We start from the raw sequence: 15,959 nt of genomic DNA, 5'->3' as shown, positions 1-15,959 counted from the left end.
AGGAAGGAAGGAAGGAAGGAAGGAAGGAAGGAAGGAAGGAAGGAAGGAAGGAAGGAAGGAAGGAAGGAAGGAAGGAAGGAAGGAAGGAAGGAAGGAAGGAAGGAAGGAAGGAAGGAAATTCTCAGTTCTCTGAAATCCGCCAAGACGCTGAAAACATAAGAGGCAAAGATATCCAAGTTATTCTAAACCGGTTCTCCCTAGAGTCCGTTCCATCCCACAAAACTTAACTGATAAACAGGCAAGCAGAAAAGAAAGCAGACCCCAAGTTCCAACCCCCAGTCTTTCTCCAGAGTTCCTTATCTTGCTGCCCCTCCTGTTACCCACACAAATTCTCTTCGCGTTTATTAGAGCAAGGCGCAGTTCCTGCCACGGGGAAAGGAGCTGCCGGTTGCTTTTCCTTGCCTGCAAATCCCCAGCCTTTCCAAGGAACCGAATTGTTTCCAAACCGCTGGAGCCACTTCCAGGCTGGGTGAGGTTGGAGCTTTGGCATACTGCAGAAGAGAAGGGGAGGCACCGGGCAGTTGTGAGGGGCTCGGATGGCTTCGTGGGCGAATGCTAGGCCCCCAAAGAGCGGGAGGCACCGGGAATGAGTGCCTGGGCTGCTTGCTTGGCCCCAACACGTGTGGGCCGCGCAGCTTTCCTTTCTCCATTCCATTTGCGATCTGGCCCGGCTTTTTTGTCTGTCAGCTCCTGAGACGCTTCTTTAGACCACCTTTCCTGCCGAAGGCCATTTGCCCCGGCTCCCGGGTGGGGGAGGGACGGGATGGATGGGTGGGTGGGAAGCTAATATTAAATCCATTGAGATCTCCTGGCAGACCTACCGCTGAATCAGGATCAGTGGCCGTTGACTGGCCTGGACTCCAAGGAAGAGTAAACTCCGAGCAGGCCATTGTAGCTTTTTATGGACGCTAAGTTAAGGATAACAACAACAACAACACCATCATGATCAAATACTTGTTATTGTTATTGTTATTATTTCCCTTCCTTTAGAGCCCTCCATCTCTTTTTCTGGGTACCAAGGACATATTCTTTCAGGCTGTCCCTTCCCACACCCTCACCCCAAATCCAGACCTAGATCCAGACTCGGAGCCGCCAGATGCACCCCTCCCCCTTGGAGTACTGAGGAGAGTCATACATAGTAGGCCCGTGGGGGAAAGACTCCAGTCCTTCAAAGTCTTCAAAGACTCCAGTCCTTCCCGCTTAGGTCAGGGTTAAGACTAAGCACGACCATCACCATTGAGCATCTTTATAAATGCTTTTGCATTATTTCAAAATGCTTTTGCAGCTACTGTGGTGCGGGAGTGCTTTTGGGGTAGGTGGGATTCCTTTCTGGGTAAGGAGGAGTCTTGTTTTCTTTCCCACTTCCCCCCAATAAAGCAATGTAAGGCCATCCTCATTATAAAACCAGACTAGTAATGAACCTCTGAAATAACAGCAGACTTCCAGGTTATCATATCACGGGAGAGAATTTCTCCCCACGATTGCTTTGCTTCTGTTTTGCCCCAAGCAAATTCCTTAAAGATTTCTGGTTTTATTTTTTTTTAAAAGGTATTTTTTATAGCCAACTAAATGGGCCTGTGGAGGAAGAAGAAAGCAAGAGAGGAACCAGAAGCATTTGTTAAAAGCCCAAAGTACTAAGCAATGCTATTAATTAGTGAGATATATGGACAGGCGTTAGTTTTTGGACTCGAATATGTGTGCGGGGAGGGCAGGCAAAAAAGGCTGATGCGTGAGTGGAAAAGTGAATCAAAAAGTTAAGGTTTTAAACAGCCTAAGGACAAATTAGTTTTTCCTCGTGTTTCCCCCACCCAGGCGCGCTTACATTGCTTCTGGAAAAGTAACGCAATCACCAACTTAACTTGAGCTGGCCTCTAAAGCAAATTATGTTGTGTTTTCTTTTTTTGCCAAACTTGCCCCCCCTCCTCCTTAAAGGAAGGCCAGCGATACATCCATCCCTATAAATGCCGTCAAATTCTATAATGCCCTGTCAAATAAAGTGCTTAAGATTGTAGTTTACCAGTTTTCCAGCCTTGGAAAGAGATTATATCCCTCCCACACACATGTCTTTCAAAACTACTGTTGTTATCCTTTTTGAGCAATAAACAAATTAACATTAAAATAAAATTATATGACATGTTTTCACCACTTTCACCACGTCAGATTTTGTGGATCACAACCCATTTTACCTTTCATACCATTTAGTTGAGATCGGTGAAAATGAATCTGAGAAATAAACCCGGTCGGCTTTTTTTTTTTTTTTTTAAAGCCAAAGGACTGCTAGTTTTCTGCAAATGTGTTTGCAGTCCAAATCCGATTGCTTTCCTTCGATCCAATGTGCACATGCCCCAAATAGAAAAACAAAAACAAGCAGCAGTCATAACGAGCCAATCTCTTCAGTGTGTGCGGGTTGGTTTTTAAACAAATGGCCTGAACACAGCATCACTTTTGCAAAACAGATCCGCCCATCAGTTTATTTTAAAAAATGTTTAGGACTCTCATAGTGGCAGTTTTAAGTCAATAAATAATAAATAATTTAAAAAATCCCCTTTCCCATTCGACAGAGAAAAAAAAATGTACACCGAGAGGACTACAACGAACACTGAGAAGGGAAAAAAAAGGAAGGAAGGAAGGAAGGAAGGAAGGAAGGAAGGAAGGAAGGAAGGAAGGAAGGGGGTTTTTTGTTGTTCCTTGGCGAAGCCCAGAAAGGAAGGGTGAGGTGAAGGGAATGGCCAAGTCTCATTTGGACAGGACAGAAAGACAGACAAGAGAGAGGACCCTGCTCCCCCTCCCTTCCTCGGAAAAACGGATTCGTTGTTGCTGGAGTCCTGATGGTCCACCCATGTCCAGGGCCGGATTCCGCGCTGCTGCTCCTGCTGCTGGCAGGCTGTCGTCCGGCGTGGCTGGGGGACTATCTGGGGCCGCCGCGTCAGCTGTCTGCAGTGGGAACCAGCCCCGCCTGGCATCTGTGCTTGTCTCGGGAGCTGAGACCCAAAACCGTCGGCGGCCCAGGGACGCTCCGGCTGGCTCAGGCTTCTGGGTAGGGGGACGGAGGCGGCTTCCTTCCTTCCTTCCGCGGTGCGATTTCCCCCAAGACCAAACAGGGTGCCTTTGCTGCTTTTTTTTTTTATCGTTCTTGTTTTTGTTCGTTCGGTGGTTCCAGCCGTCGGGGCGATCGGCTTATCGGTTCAACGTTGCAAAAGTAAAACAAAAAAAAAAAAACAAAAAAAAAACAAAAACAAACACAAAAGCCAAAAGCAAAAAAAAAAACAACCAAAAAAAACAACACAAACCGGAGCCGGCCAACCCTTGGCTCCTCCTCACATCAACTGAGGCTGCTGCATAGTCTCCTGGTGGGCCGAAGGGTACCAAGACGTGTAGCTGGGGATGTAGGTGCCCGGGGTGCCCGTGGAGCTCTTACCCGACGACGAGGTGGTATTCCAGACCGGCGGCCCGGGCGGAGAGCTGGCCGACAGCGACCTCCCGTTGGCCAACGCGCTGCTTTCCAAGGCGGCTCCTCCTTGCTTCATTAGCTTCTTGAATTTGGAGCGCTTGTTCTGGAACCAGATCTTGACCTGCATATTTTCCCCCACACACACACCGCCCGCCCCAGGAGATGAAAGGTTCAAAACACACCGCAAAGTTAAGCTCTCCCTGCCCAAGCCGCCCTCGGCCCAAGCAAGGCGCTCCCTCATCGCTCTCTCTCTCCCCCCCCCCACACAGACCCCATTCCTCCGAGGAATCCGGCCTCGGCCCCCAAGGCGCCAGGCAGCGCTTGGCTGCGACCCCGGACAACAAAAAGGTCGGAGGCGCATCGCTGGGAACTGAGGCGCGTTCCGAGTTTTTCTCCCTACTTTAATGGGGGGGGGGGGAAGGAAAGCGAGTCGGCTGCTGTTCTGAGACTAACCCGGTCGTTTTTAACTCCCCCCCTTGCTAAGTGTCCAAGGACCGGGGGGGGGAGGAAAAGCCAATAATTTTGTTTGCCCCGTCCACACGTGGCCAAGAATCAGGGTGCCGCGATGCCGAAGACCTCGGAATGGGGGCCAAGGAGAGAGAGACTAGCCATGCCCGAGGCAGCAAACTCCAAGCACTCCCAATTTCTAAATCGAAAAGGGCCCGGGCCAAAGAAAGACTATAAAAGTCTATTTAAAAAAAAAAATCCCGGGGGTTTTGTTTTGTTTTTAATGTCGGGGTTTGAAGCTTCCATGTAGAAAGGGGAGAGGGGAGGGGAGAGATAAGAATGGCAGGATAGGTGGGTTTTCTTTGGATCGGATTTCTGGAAAGGGAGCAGGGTTGTTTAGGGGTCTGGCCTGGGTTTCTCCCCCGACCTGAAAGGAAATTTCTGGACCCTGAGAAACTCGAACCTCAAAGCCTCTGCTTCCTCGGGCCTTCTTTGGGGAGAGTGAGAGACCCGCCTTACAGAGCAAAAGGCGCCTTTGGAAAGAGGAGAAGGAAAGCTCGTCCAAGGCTCCATAACAGTCCAGCTCAAGAACAAGAAAAGCGCCGTAAAGTAAAAAACAACTCTGTTTCAGTTAACGTGTTTTTAGGGCGCTTTCCCAGATTTGGGGAGATAGATTCATCCAGGCATGCGATAGAGAGGAGGGAATCCTTTGGGGGAACTTTTCCTTCAGCTCGACCGGCCCCCCGAAACGCTCCGCTATTCCTTGCCCGAAGGAAGCTGGGATGGGAAAAGCACGAAGCCTGGGGAAAGGAGGGCGTCCCAGGGCCGGGATGAGGAGGGGGAAACGGCCCTTCTCTGCCTACCTGAGTCTGGGTGAGGCCCAAGGAGGCGGCCAGCTCGGCTCTTTCCGGCAAAGCCAGGTACTGGGTCTGTTGGAAGCGCCGGTTCAAAGCCTGGAGCTGCAAGCTGGAGTAAATCGTCCGGGGCTTCCGGATTTTTTTCCCTTTGCCGTTAAAGCGCACTTCGCCGCCTTCCACTACGGTGCTTTTCTCTGCCTCGGTCCCTGGAAGAAGCGACAAGAGAGGCCCGTGAGAGATACGCGGACGCCTCGCCAGCCAGGCGGAGGGGCGAGGATCAGCACCAGCCACGCAGCTCGCGGTCAATCCGGGTCAGAGGTTTGGCCCCGGCCCCGGCTGGCCTCCAAGGGCCCTTCGGTGTCAGGCTCCCTCCTCCGCCCTCCAGTCAGTCACGCTTAATGAGCCCCCAAGCCCCCCCGGCAGCCCCCCGAAGCCGGGCGGAGACGAGGCGGCTGTTGTGCAGAGGAGAAAGGGTGGTTGTTGGCAGCCCCAGAGTTCCATCGCCCGTGGGGAAGGGGAAGAGGGGGAGAGGGGGGGGGAAGAGGAAAAGTTTTTTTTTCTATTTTTACAGGCGGCGGCACTTTAGGTTTAATTACCCTTAATTGCATACATTGTTTATAGCGCGACGCAATAAATAATTGCCGAGCCTAATAGGCGCACATCGGGGTGGGGGGGTGGGGGAGAAGAGTTGGAAGAGTGCAGAGGAAATGCTTTCGGGGTTTTGCCAGCCGGGCCTGGTGTGGCTTTGTGTGCAAACTCCAGAGGTCTTGGAAACTAGGCTGTTCCCTTGAGGGGTAGTTGGGGCAAAAACCAGGGGAGAAAAATCTTAACCCCCCCCCCTCACCTTCAGTTTGGCTGCATTTCTTTTTGTTTCTCTTCCCCGTCTCGGTATTTTTCGGGGGGGTCCATTTAGGGCTTCTCCCTCCCCTCCCCTTGCCCCCCCTCCCTCCCTACCGACCCCCTCCCCTCCCTGCCCTGCCCTCCCCCCTCTCGCCGGCAAATGGCACGTACCTGTCTCCTCTAACCGAGTCTGAGCCAAGCTGGTGCTGTTGGGGTAGGACTGCACCGAGCTCATGTAAGGGTTGCCCGAGTGGCTGCTGACCGAGTTGACATAGGGGTAGCCCAGCGGTCTGGAGAAGGAGGACGCGGCGCTGTACGAGCTGTCCGGCTGCGAATGGCCGGCCGAGTGTAAACAGTGCATGGAGTAGTGGCCGTGGGCCATGGGCGACGGAGGCATTTGCTGCCCGGGCGGGCCAAACTCCATGAAGACCGCCTTGCCTGAGACGGGGCTATTTAGGCTCTCTGGCATGGTGGTCATGGTCATTGCTCGCCGCTGACTCGGGTGTCTCTCTCGCTCTCCCTGCCTCGCTTGCTCTCGCTCTCCCTTTCTCTCGCTCTCGCTCTTTCTCTCTCTCTCTCTCGCTCCCTCGTCTTGGGGGGGGGGCTCTCCCGGCCTCGCGTTCTCGGGACCCAATTTAAGAGGCCCGGGGCTTTTCACTTTCCATTCATAAGAAAATGGAGTTTGGCTCTTTGAAAAAAAAAGTGTCTCTAAGGCATGAGATGCTGGGGGGATTCTACACAAACTCGCCTAAAAGCTTTGACTCAGCCAAACGGCATGAATATGCATGAGCTCGCCGAGCTGATTGGCCCGCCGTCTGGCAGAAGCGCTCGCGATTGGCCCGAGACGCTTTTAGGGGCTCGCCGGCTGGACCGGGCGAGCGAGAGACGGACTTCGCCTGGGGTGGAGGAGACGCGGCCGTGGGACCCTTCCAGCCGCCTTCTTCTCTCCCTCCCCCCCTCTCCGCCAAGGGTGCGGGGGAGAAGACAGGAAAAGGTCGCCAACCAGGAAGCGGGCCCTCTCCGGCCGTCCTCTTCTCCGATGGAGAGGACGGAATCCCGGCTCCATCCAGCCCCCCCCCTCCCCCGGCTCTGCTTGACTTTTCTGGGTACCCCTCTCGGTGTGACTCGTGACTAACTCCACAGCAACTGTGTGTAAGCTGGACAAGAAGCACAAGGGTCTCCCACTCCTCCCCCAGGGCCCCCACCCCAACTTCTCCGGCTTTGCCTGCCTCCTGCCCTGCAGCCTTTCAGGTGTGGGGTAGGTAGGTGGGTGGAACTGCTTCATGGAGCCTCGGAGCGGCCACCGGTTGCGGGCCGGTCCTAGTCTAAGCCGCAAAGCGGAGGGGTGAGCGCAGTTGGCAGGTGTGATGGGTGTGATGGGGCGAGGCCGGCCAGGCCCCTCCTTGCAGGCGCGCGCAATTCGCGGAGCAGGTTTTCCCCGGGCTGCGTTTTTGTGCGCGAGAGGGGCCGGGGGAGCGGGAGGACCGCCAAGCCCCACGGAAGGGCCACGGAAGAAGAGAGCTGGAGTGATCCGAAGCGAAAGCCGAGCGCAAGAGGGGCGACGGGACCGCGCTTCCACTCTCGACAAGCAATGTCACGCGTGGGGTCAGGTCAGGTCATTTAAGCACTTCACGCCGCATCAAGTTGGTCGCGACGCCGGCCAGTCTGAAGGGGGTGAACTAAGCTGGACTCGGTTAGACTAGCCCAAATGTAGGAGGGGATGCCCACTTTAGAGTCAGCGCCTCGGCCCGTGAAATTTACTCCTTGCGACCCCATTCAAAATCAATTACACTGTAGACCTGGCCGCCCTTTAAAGTTTCTTTAAAGTTGAAGTCCTCAAGAGAGGTGAGGGAACCGCGGGAAAGCTGCTGGGTCTAACTCCCCTGAGCAGCAGGTTAGTTGCAGATTAATTTTCTGAATAGTGGTTGCCCTGGACGGTTTTTCAGAATTCAACCTATAAAGTACTAGGGGGCGGGCGATTAAGAAGGAAAACCTGCCGTTGGTGATAAATTCTAAATAATGGGCACGTTTGCTTTTCTGCGAGTTTGTCTGAGCAGCCTGAGCTTGGAAAGGGGGGGGGGAAATAAGTCTCCCCCGGCCTCTGTGAAAACAACAGGACTACTTTCGAATTCAAGTCGCACAGAAACGGGGGGGGGGGCCTGCGGGGGCTGCGGGCTGACATGACCTGATCTGTTCCTACAAATTCCTTCCTTCCTTCCTTCCTTCCTTCCTTCCTTCCTTCCTTCCTTCCTTCCTTCCTTCCTTCCTTCCTTCCTTCCTTCCTTCCCTCCTTCCTTCGATTGTCTCTAGTTGAGCAGAGTAGCAAAATAGTGTCCACGCTGTCGCCGGGCTAGGCCTCCAGGGTGCAATCTCCACTGACTTTCTGAGGTCTAATAATTAGAAAGCATCGGCGGCTAATTATTTCTTTCCTCATTTCACGATCTCTCTCTCTCTCTCTGTTTGTAGATTGAGATGCCGGGCGGAGCGTGCCATCCTGGGGGAGGGGGCGGGTTAAGGGTGGGAAGAGGGCTGATCTTGCGGAAAGTTCACACGTGCAGCTGTATTAGTTACTGATTCACTTGATTAAATGCTAGTCTCAAGTGCTCTGATCCACAGCTGAAGGCGCCCCCATTAGCATAACACTGATGCTTAATTCTCATACGCATAATTATCCATATATTTAACATTAATGGCGACGCGCGAAGCCTTTGGCGTGTTTAAACAACCGGAGTGGGGGGGAAATATATGTGTGTGTGTGTGTGTGTGTGTGTGTGTGTGTGTGTGTGTGTGTGTGTATATATATATATATATATATATATATATATATATGACACGCACACTCACTTACCCCCACGTGCACGCACGAGCCCCCCGAGACACGCACGCGCTCCTCTTTGGCCCAAGCTCCCACTTCTCCCTTCCCCGCCTGCCCCGCTCGGTTCCACCTCGGCGCGTCGAGGGCGCGCACGGAACCCCAGCTCTGTAATCAAGCCCACTTTTTTTTTTTTTTTTTTGGCAAAGGGAGATCACCAGTAAAAACGAACATTCAGACAAATTGCATTGCGGGTGGCGTTATAGATATTAACGGGGGAGGCCTCCCTTCCCCGCGGGCTGGCTGGCTGGCTGGCTGGCTGGCTGCAGCAGCTCCTGAGCTTGCCGCGAGCTAGAAGGCGACGGTGGCGGGCAGAGAGAGAAGCGAGAGACCATCCCATAACGGCCCACCGGCACCCATAGCGTCCACTTCCGACGGGCTCTGGACAGTGGGGCTAAAGCGGGGCCGTCTGCCTCCCTGGGACTCTTTCCGAGGCTGGGAGCCCCTTCTTGCTTCCCGTCCCCCCCCAGCCGCGCCGGGGAAGAGCGGCGGCCTCGGTGCCCACCGCAACGCACCTGGCGACTCAGCCCGCCCCGCCCGCTTTTCCTCACCTGGACCCGGAGCGCGTAAGTGTGGTGGCCACCAAGACAGGTCTGGCTCGGGTGGGAGAGGGGAGCGGAGTGGGCCCGGGGAAAGGAGAACGGACGGGAATCATGCCTCAGTTCGGGTTTTTTGAAGTTCCACGAAAGTGTTTCCGAACTGGGAGAAAGTTTGCAAGTGGCTGGAGGGGGAGGAGGGGGCAAGTTGCCTCTCAGCTCGGCGTCCAGGTCCTTCTTGGATGGAATGGCATTGGAGTTCGGTCTCACTCTCCTAGTCCTCATTGAGGCTTTTTCAACTGCGGTGGAGATGAACTCAGCCTAGCCGGTGGTGGTGCGCTGAGCAAAAAAAAAAAAAAAAAATCTGTTTAAAAGTTGGGCGGTTCTTGGGTCCCTGCAAAAAGCATCGGTCTCGGGCCTGCAGATTTTCTTCCTGCGAGAGAAAGAGTTTTTGGGCGAAGCGCCTGGTCGGGTTGCCAGAGACCCCTTAGAGGAGGGTTAAGTTTTGCACCGGCCTTGCCAAGCGGATTGAAGGGAAGCTGAGGGGGGCGGGGGGGGAACTATTGCATTTCTCTCACACGCGCTGGAAATCTGCACTGGTTCTTTATTTCGCATGAACGCGCCGGTCTGAATCACGGAATTCTCTGGCGGGAAGTCCCTTTGCTTTGCGTAAGAATTCGTTTTCTGTGCTCACGCGGCGACATCGGTTGGGCCCTTTACACTGAAGTAACCCAGCTGAACTCAGCCAGACCTACTTTGAGGTCGAAACCTATAGGGTGGTCCTTTCCGTCGACCTCTGTGTTAGAATTTGTTTGAAATTCAAGGGGGGGGGGCGAATCCATCAACGGGCCAACCATTTAATCAGGTCTGGTAATTCTAATTCTAATAAAGCCTGTCCACTTCTGGCTGTTATACTGGGCGGACGAAAATGGTCACTTCTTAAAGGAGTACCCGGGGCCCTACGGGGGCTGCCCCCTTTCCTCGTCCGCCCCCCCCCTCCCCGGACGCTGTGGCTGACCGAAACCACAAACCGAAGGATTCCGATCGCCCCAAAGCTTAACTTCGTTGAGATTTAAGTCTCTCCTGGAGAACTCCGGTCCGTTCATCCCAAAGGACTTCTGAGAAAACACGTGTAGAGATTGCACGTGTGGAGGACAGGGTGTGCCTGCGGGGAGTGGGGGGAGCGACAGAAAATGCGCTTCCCACTTGATAGCGCGGGGATTTTGCTTGTTTTCTGCACCTGCTTATGATCGGAGCAAACGGACATTATTAAATAATTGGGTCAAAGTAGTTTTGTGAGGTTGGGGCTCTGAAGTCCCTGAAGTGGAAATGCTTGAGAGATGTTCCTGGAGGGACAAGAGGACAGGGAAGGAAAAGAGTTGTTTTATCTAGAAACCCACCAACTTTGTGTTCAGATCCAGCAGGGGGGTGGAGGAGGGAGGGAAGTGCCAGTCAAGCACAGAACTTTCCAAACTTTGCCATTCTTTTCACTGTCCCAATAACAGCAACGACTCTTTCTCCCTCACTCTTTCTCTCTCTCTCTATCTCTCTCACACACACATACAAATAAACCTTTCTGCAATCACCTTAATCATTAGGATTATAAATGTGTATCATAAATGCTGCTATCTCAGTCTAATTGCTAGGCAAACAGCTTGTTACCACAGCAGTTGGTAAAATCCTGCAGTCCTAATAAAATTAACCTGAGGGGGGAGTAACCCTCTGGGAAGGCTGCAATTAAACAGAGAGAGAGATACTGGCCCAGTACAGAAGATGTACCCTTAAGCCTAGGCATAGCTACTCAGTTGTAAATCTCTGGGTTCTATAGCACTGACTGGACAAGATACGTAGAGGTTTGTGACTTTTACATCCCATAATCAAACCTTAGTTCTTCCACTGAAATAAGTAGGAAGCACAGTGTTGTCTACCTCCAAGTCGCTGGACACTTCAGAAGTGTTACTTACTTAGGAGAAAGTCTTGGGCTACTACTCAAAGCCTGTGAGATTATATTTTTTTACTCCAACCCAACGTGGAAGGCCAGATGTAGTTCTATTTTTCACAAACAAGCCTAATGCCATGTACACATTGGCATAGTCTGCTAAGCCTTGATTTGGTTTCATCAATACTTTATTGCATAAACCCACAATGCCTGGTCTCATACACTAGTGAAATCATAGAACATGGTTTATAAGCACAGGTTAATCCCAAACCCAAGGGCTGGTGTGGTGGTTTAATGTTCTGTGTAACTCCAAGTGCGCGGGGGGGGGGGAGAGGAAGTTCCCAGAGGAATCTCCAAGAAAACAACACAATCAAAGAGTCTTGTGTCACCTTAAAGCCTCATGCATTTATTATAGTTGGGAGCTAGTGGATAGCAGCGCCATGAACTATAGGTTGCCGGAGCTGGTGTCCTCCGCTTACGCCCTTTAGTAGAAAGAAAGGCGACCTGGGAAATATCCAAACTCGCGAAGAGCCGATTGATGCTCTTCTGAACTCAAAAAAAAAAAAAAAAAGAGTCCACGAAATGTAAAGGCAGGTGCCATGAACTTGGGGCCTTCTTCATCAACCCAGGTCCTTTATGGCAAACGGGTTTAGGCTTTCTTCGCTTAATTGACTGGGCTGACCTGCTAGTTCGTGACCCGACCATTCCCAAATCAGATCCTCTGTTGCTTAAAGCGCGGGGGCGTCTGTCTCTCCACCTTCCTCCACCCCCTTGAGTTATCCGAGAAGTGAGGGAATCAAATTTGCCGAAGTATCCAACTTAATTAATCCAGCTTAATTTGGTTGCTGAATTCATTCTTTTTTCTGAGTTCGCACGAAAACTAACCAAACGAGTTGGGTTTGCCTGGAGAAGGATAAGCTCCCGTCCTCATCCAGTTTTGCAACTAGTTCACGCGAGGTGTTTCATGTCAACCATCCAATCGAGCTATTGTGAGAATCCAGCCCGAAAGGTGGGTCTTCCACACCGGTGCTCTGATTCCTTCCAGGCTCGTTCCATCATACACAGCCACATATTGGTGAAGGACAACGGAGCGCCAGATGTGGCAAACTATGATCTACTGTCCTTCAAAGCATGGTGAAACCCCCCCCCCACTCCTTTTAATATTGGAGCAGCGATCTGCCACTCCTTTATAAGCAAGGAGGCCTCGCTGTTTACGAAGTGGTCGTCAGATCTCCGCCATTCGTAAACTAGGATTTGTGCCTTAAAGAGACTTGTGTGAATCCAGACAATTTTTTTTTTTTTACTCAACCATGGCTTCTCGTCAAATTGCCTGTTCCTAGGCTCTCACCAAAATCTGACTTCTGTCCCAGAGCCTTTCTCTTACCCGAGTACACGTTACCAAATTTTAATTCCACAACGGCCAGCGCTCGAAAACAATCTATTACCGGAGAACAATCGGATAATTTTTATTAAAAACTCAACACAAAACTAAGCGAGCGGCCCTCCCGCTAACGCTACCTTTTGGAGTGCGCCGAAAGGGGGGCGGGAAAGAAAAAAACAACCCACCACTTCGCTAACGAGCTCGTCGAAATCTGCTTTAACGTGTTTTTCTGAATGAAGCCAATTGGGGGGGGGGGAGGGCGTCCGTCATTCCACCGTTTGCTTTTGCGGTTCCCGCTGACGAAGCCACCCTGGCCAGGTTTCATAGTTTGGCTTAGGCTACTAGAGGAAAACTGGGAAACGTAGATTACTCTCGATGTGAAGCCGAGTACCGTAACTTTTGCTTGCGTGGGTCGGCGGTGGTGGTGGGGGGGGGGAATGAGCTCCGGGCCTTAGCGTGATTGTTACCCCCCGGGGCACTAACACGCAAAGTGAATTTCAGGTGACTGACGCCGCCGAGTCCAGTCAGGAGATTCCCTTCTTCCTCCCTTCCCAGCTCGCGCCTGTTTGTCCTATCCAAGGAGCTCCTTTGCATGGGCAGCTGCGTCCTCTCCGTCCCGGCCAGGAGCTTTTCCAGCAAGGGGGCGTTTCGCTCGCCTTCCCCCCCCCGCAACTTTCCTTCCCCCCCCCAGCCTCTTCCCTCGTTGAGGTTCGGCTTTAGCTTAGCTGATCCTGCTTCAAGTTTGTGCGGGGGGGGGGGGAGAACCCTCTGGCTTGGCCCACAATACCTGGAGGTTTCCAGCAGCTAGCCTGGAAGGCCCTTAACCCACGGGTTAGAGAGGTGTGTGTCTGTGTGTGTGTGAGAGAGAGGGAGGAGGGGAGGGGGAGAGAGAGAGAGAGGGAGAGAGAGAGAGGCTTCCTTCTAGGCATTCAGGTGCCCCCCCCATAAGGAAGCCCTTAATTGCCAGGATTTCAAACTTCTCCTTTCCTTGGGAGGTTTGCCTTGGGATTTGGGGCAAGACTCCTCCGATCAAGCAATACCTCTGCAGTAAAGAGGCAGTGAAGATGCAGGCCTCGGTCAGGCTGGAGTCCTGGGGAAAAGGGGCACCAGTTTAGGCAAGATCACCCTCAAGCAATAATAATGTCATCCTCAGAATAATTATGAGTAACAGTAACACAGTAAAAAACCACTTTTTCTTTTTGGCAAAGGGAGGGGTGGTTGGGTCTGATATACAGAGAGCTTGAATGGCTGCTAAAGATGTAAGTGGCTGCAAAGCCGCAAGAAATAAAGTTTGCCCTTTTGCTTTGCTTGTTATTTCCAGGTCTTTGAAAACCCATTTGACTATGTAAACATGTGGGCACTGCCACAGGGACCAGGAACAGCCTCGAAACAAAGCATAAGAAACAAAAACAAGGGGAGGGGAGGAAGAAACACACCCTCATTTTATTTTATTTTATTTAGGAAAGGGGGGGATTATATTTTTTGTATAGTTGTGGAGTAGGGTTACATGCTTTGTTTAAAGATTATCCCGTTTTACATCACTGTCCTTTGAGGATCCTGCAGAAAGCAGCTCCCCTAAATAAATAAATGGGTTGATACAGTGCTTCCGTGGCCAGGTTCCCCCCCCCCCAAGCACCACAGGAAAAGGTTCTCCTGCCAGCTGGTGGCTCTTAAGTTTCCTTAGCCAGGAGGGTCAGGATTTCTGCTCCTTTGTCTGTAATGACAATGGTGTGCTCAAACACGGCTGATCTGAAAGAGAGGCAAGAAGCAGTGAGCTTGAGGACAGGGTGGTCCTGGAGCCTAAGAAATCCATCTTGAAGGAAAAATGTATGAGATCCAACAGAACTTCCAATTAGGGAATTATAAATTAAACTGAGAATTAAAATGACAACAGGAAAGGTCCTGTACTACCTTTTGAGGTCTGCACTTATCAGAGTCCAATCATCATCCAGGAGATAACATTCAATCATTCCTTCCATTATTACGGGCTCTGATGCAACAAACAGAGAATGAAATCAGTATTGTGATAGTGATTCCGCAAGCTTGTCCTTCCTAACCCTCAAGTTTGCCAGTTTGTCCAGATAAACCATCTTTCCAATCGCAAAAAGAAAGCAGCAAGGAACCATCAAGCTAGAACCTGGATGCGTCCCTTTTTCAAAAGGTGGGAGAAGGGCACTTTAATCAGGCTTTAATTAAGATCCTCATGGATCATAACAACCAAAACCCCTAGCCACTTTCCTTCAAAGAGCAGGCAGGATGGAAATATTTGATTTTTTTAAAAGCAGGTTTTAAAATGTTCATTAAATCAGCAAAACAACAATTTTCTTATTTCCCCTTAATTGCTGTACCATTTAGGCATGCCGTGAGCGAGGAATACATTTTTTTCCCCCTCTCCTTCCACCCCCTGATAAGCTGTTGATGATTGGTATTTCGTATGTTCAATCTCCCAGGTGAGGGCTGCTGACTGGCTACTCAGCCAAAATGACAGAAGGGCAGCTCCTGCGTTCCAATAAAGGGGCATAATTGTTTCCAGAGAGTTGGGTGGTTAATCTGTTATTTGGGGGGGGGGGGGGAATCAGTCTTCAAACTGATCTCTTACTGTGAGCTCAGCTTCCCTTCCTCCCAAAATCCACTGGGCTGTCATGACACAATCTAAATCTATCCTTAGGATGGACGGAGGAATTGTCAGCTCTCAAATTCCCCCTTGCCTGAAGCTTCCAAACCAAGGCTAGGCTTGGTCATGCTCTGGGCAAATCAGCCCATGAAAACTATCTCAGGTAATAAAGCCATCTCATCTCTGGATAGAGAGATGGGCAGCATGTCAATTTAATAAATAAAATATATAATAAAATCAGAAGTCAGTGATAATTTTTTTTAAAAAAAATCAAAACTAACAAAATGCCAATACTATCACGAAAATCCAAATAGAAACCGTGTATCCAATGACTTTAGAACAGTGTTTCTCAACCTTGACAATTTTAAGGCATGTGGACTTCAACTCCCAGAATTCCACAGCCAGCAATGCTGGCTGTGGAATTCTGGGAGTTGAAGTCCACATGCCTTAAAATTGTCAAGGTTGAGAAACACTGATTTAGAATAACTATACTAAGACATTAAAGATTCAAATAGAGGTGCTTGGGTATTGTTCTGTTAAAAGAATAGCAGTCCTAATGACTCTGGAGAAAGGAAATCCAATTGAGCAGTAAGACAGCCTGAAGATATTGCCACAGATTTAATACAAACCATAACAAACCTATTGTGAATGCCATTCCCTTCTCCATTAATGTGTCATTTTCGTTGGCTGCAAAATAAAAGAGAAATTACCCAGGTAAATAAAAAGATGATCTTTTGCTAGAAATTGTGTTTCCCTCAGATAGATCCAATCTCTAGTTTAAGCCCATCTTTGCCCTGCAAAGCTTCTCATCTGTCCTAGATTATTCTGAATTCAGAAGACAGTACTGGCCAATTTGTCTGATTTCAGAGACGGGACTGGTCAATTTGAGGCTAACCCTAACCTAAGTATTCATCTAGTTGGAATGAAAAACTATCAAAGGAAAGAAATACTGAGTTCAGATTTTAAATTAAAATTACCCTATAAGCTTGGGGAGACAAACAAACAAAAGGAGATCTAGGCGA

At 50.7% G+C, this 15,959-nt stretch overlaps 2 protein-coding genes across 6 annotated transcripts in view; both read right to left on the bottom strand.

Moving 5' to 3' along the window:
• Window positions 1-2,543: 2,543 nt before the first annotated feature.
• DLX1 (distal-less homeobox 1) lies at window positions 2,544-6,184 on the bottom strand. Of its 2 annotated transcripts, XM_039361804.1 has the most exons (3): window positions 5,767-6,184; window positions 4,762-4,961; window positions 3,196-3,572 (listed from the first exon to the last, which is right to left on the bottom strand). In XM_039361804.1, exons 1-3 carry the CDS (start codon window positions 6,077-6,079, stop codon window positions 3,318-3,320), a joined length of 768 nt encoding a protein of 255 aa, XP_039217738.1. In that variant the 5' UTR covers window positions 6,080-6,184; the 3' UTR covers window positions 3,196-3,317. The 2 variants fall into 2 exon arrangements, with proteins under 2 accessions (XP_039217739.1, XP_039217738.1); XM_039361805.1 differs by lacking the exon at window positions 4,762-4,961 and having other exon boundaries at window positions 2,544-3,572.
• A 7,595-nt stretch (window positions 6,185-13,779) lies between these two features.
• Window positions 13,780-15,959, bottom strand: part of METAP1D (methionyl aminopeptidase type 1D, mitochondrial) — an 80,977-nt gene continuing 78,797 nt past the window's right edge. For all 4 annotated transcript variants that reach the window (XM_039361796.1, XM_039361799.1, XM_039361798.1 and 1 more), the window contains 3 exons: window positions 15,577-15,624; window positions 14,235-14,313; window positions 13,780-14,072 (listed from right to left, as the gene is read on the bottom strand). In XM_039361796.1, the coding sequence (XP_039217730.1) occupies window positions 13,994-14,072; window positions 14,235-14,313; window positions 15,577-15,624 (206 nt within the window). In that variant the 3' untranslated portion in view covers window positions 13,780-13,993. The remainder of the gene's footprint in view (window positions 14,073-14,234; window positions 14,314-15,576; window positions 15,625-15,959) is intronic.

This window comes from Crotalus tigris, unplaced genomic scaffold (assembly GCF_016545835.1).
Source record: "Crotalus tigris isolate CLP2741 ecotype Arizona unplaced genomic scaffold, ASM1654583v1 scf7180000019363.1367679, whole genome shotgun sequence".
Classification (NCBI taxonomy): domain Eukaryota; kingdom Metazoa; phylum Chordata; class Lepidosauria; order Squamata; family Viperidae; genus Crotalus; species Crotalus tigris.
The sequence above is the reverse complement of the archived record's forward strand: the minus strand, read 5'-3'. Positions and strand labels throughout refer to the sequence as shown.

Bases quoted from the DNA above. Each gene is read 5' to 3' on its own strand.
- DLX1 (XM_039361804.1), bottom strand. From the start codon at position 6,079: ATGACCATGACCACCATGCCAGAGAGCCTAAATAGCCCCGTCTCAGGC. The intron at 4,962-5,766 runs GTACGTGCCATT...CGCTTCTTCCAG, and splicing joins GACTCGGTTAGAGGAGACAG to GGACCGAGGCAGAGAAAAGC. The intron at 3,573-4,761 runs GTAGGCAGAGAA...GAAAATATGCAG, and splicing joins TGGGCCTCACCCAGACTCAG to GTCAAGATCTGGTTCCAGAA.